This window comes from Myotis brandtii, unplaced genomic scaffold (genome assembly GCF_000412655.1).
Source record: "Myotis brandtii unplaced genomic scaffold, ASM41265v1 scaffold321, whole genome shotgun sequence".
Lineage (NCBI taxonomy): Eukaryota > Metazoa > Chordata > Mammalia > Chiroptera > Vespertilionidae > Myotis > Myotis brandtii.
The window spans coordinates 682,173-683,301 of NW_005362314.1; the positions used below are offsets into that span (position 1 = coordinate 682,173).

The following is a 1,129-nucleotide window of genomic DNA, read 5'->3' on the forward strand; positions in this document are numbered from 1 at the left end:
CCTCTCACAATCTGGGACTGCTGGCTCCCAACCGCTCGCCTGCCTGCCAGCCTGATTGCCCCTAACCACTCTGCCTGCCTGCCTGATCACCCCTTAACCACTCCCCTGCCAGCCTGATCACCCCCTAACCACTCGCCTGCCAGCCTGATCTATGCCTACCTGCTCCCCTGCCATCCCGATCGCCCCCAACTGCCCTCCCCTGCCTACCCAATCACCCCCACCTCCTCAAGAAAGTGTTCCCATCTCTCCTCTCAACTCCTGCCTTAGGCACTGCTTTTATCACTTTAGATCCCTAATCTTACTTGCTAGTAGAAAGTGCAGGTTTCTATTTTGGACCAACCTGGATTCCAGTTCCAGTTGTCACTTTTGTAACCTTTAACAAGTTCTTTAGCTTGGATGACACCCACTAGGATGAGCCTGACATGGTGGGGGAGGGAGAATGTAGTGACTACATCAGTCCTCTGAATGAGACTGGACTGGGAGAAAAACCTCTGGTCAGGGAAAAGAAACATGCCCACACTCTCCAAACCTCTACATTCAAATCTAATGCAATTCAGTGTGTGGAAGAGTGCTCCACAACAACCCCCACTCACCTGGACCATGTTTGGCAGGTGCCTGAAAGCCATTTCTTCTCTAATGAGCTCTTTTAGGAACAAGCAGAGTAGGACTCCTCAGGCAGAAACTTCTACACACCTGTTATGAGGAGAGGATTGCATCAGAAGAAAGCACACAGCGGTCCAGGGTGAGGCTGTGAACATTCACATCCTGGGAGCCCTCCAATTCTTAGTCCCTATTTGCTCCCAATTCTCTCTCCTTCTGAGAGCATTTCTGCTGGTCCCCACAGTAAAAGGAATCACTCACCATTCTGCTACCCCCGCACACACATTTCCCCTAGCATCCCCCTTCCATATCATAAATACATTGACTTCTCTTTGCAGAAAGCACTCTCCAGCCCCAGCTCTCACGCTTTCTACCCGCTCCCAGGCCTTTGCCCTTAAGTTACTCCGAGAGTTCTCTCTAAAGAAGCCTTTCCTCGCTGGACAGCTGCCTACTTCTGGGAGTGGAGTGAGGAAGTGCAGGAGAGTCGACTTCTTTCTCCTCCAAAAGGAAGCAAAGAAGGGTAGATCTC

General features: G+C 51.2%; 1 protein-coding gene across 4 annotated transcripts in view; it reads right to left on the minus strand.

The window, feature by feature from the left end:
• ZNF454 (zinc finger protein 454) overlaps nucleotides 1–1,129 on the minus strand; it is a 59,161-nt gene that overhangs the window by 49,518 nt on the left and 8,514 nt on the right. For all 4 annotated transcript variants that reach the window (XM_014543245.1, XM_014543247.1, XM_014543244.1 and 1 more), the window contains exon 2: nucleotides 594–693. In XM_014543245.1, coding sequence (XP_014398731.1) covers nucleotides 594–626 — 33 coding nt within the window. In that variant the 5' untranslated portion in view covers nucleotides 627–693. The remainder of the gene's footprint in view (nucleotides 1–593; nucleotides 694–1,129) is intronic.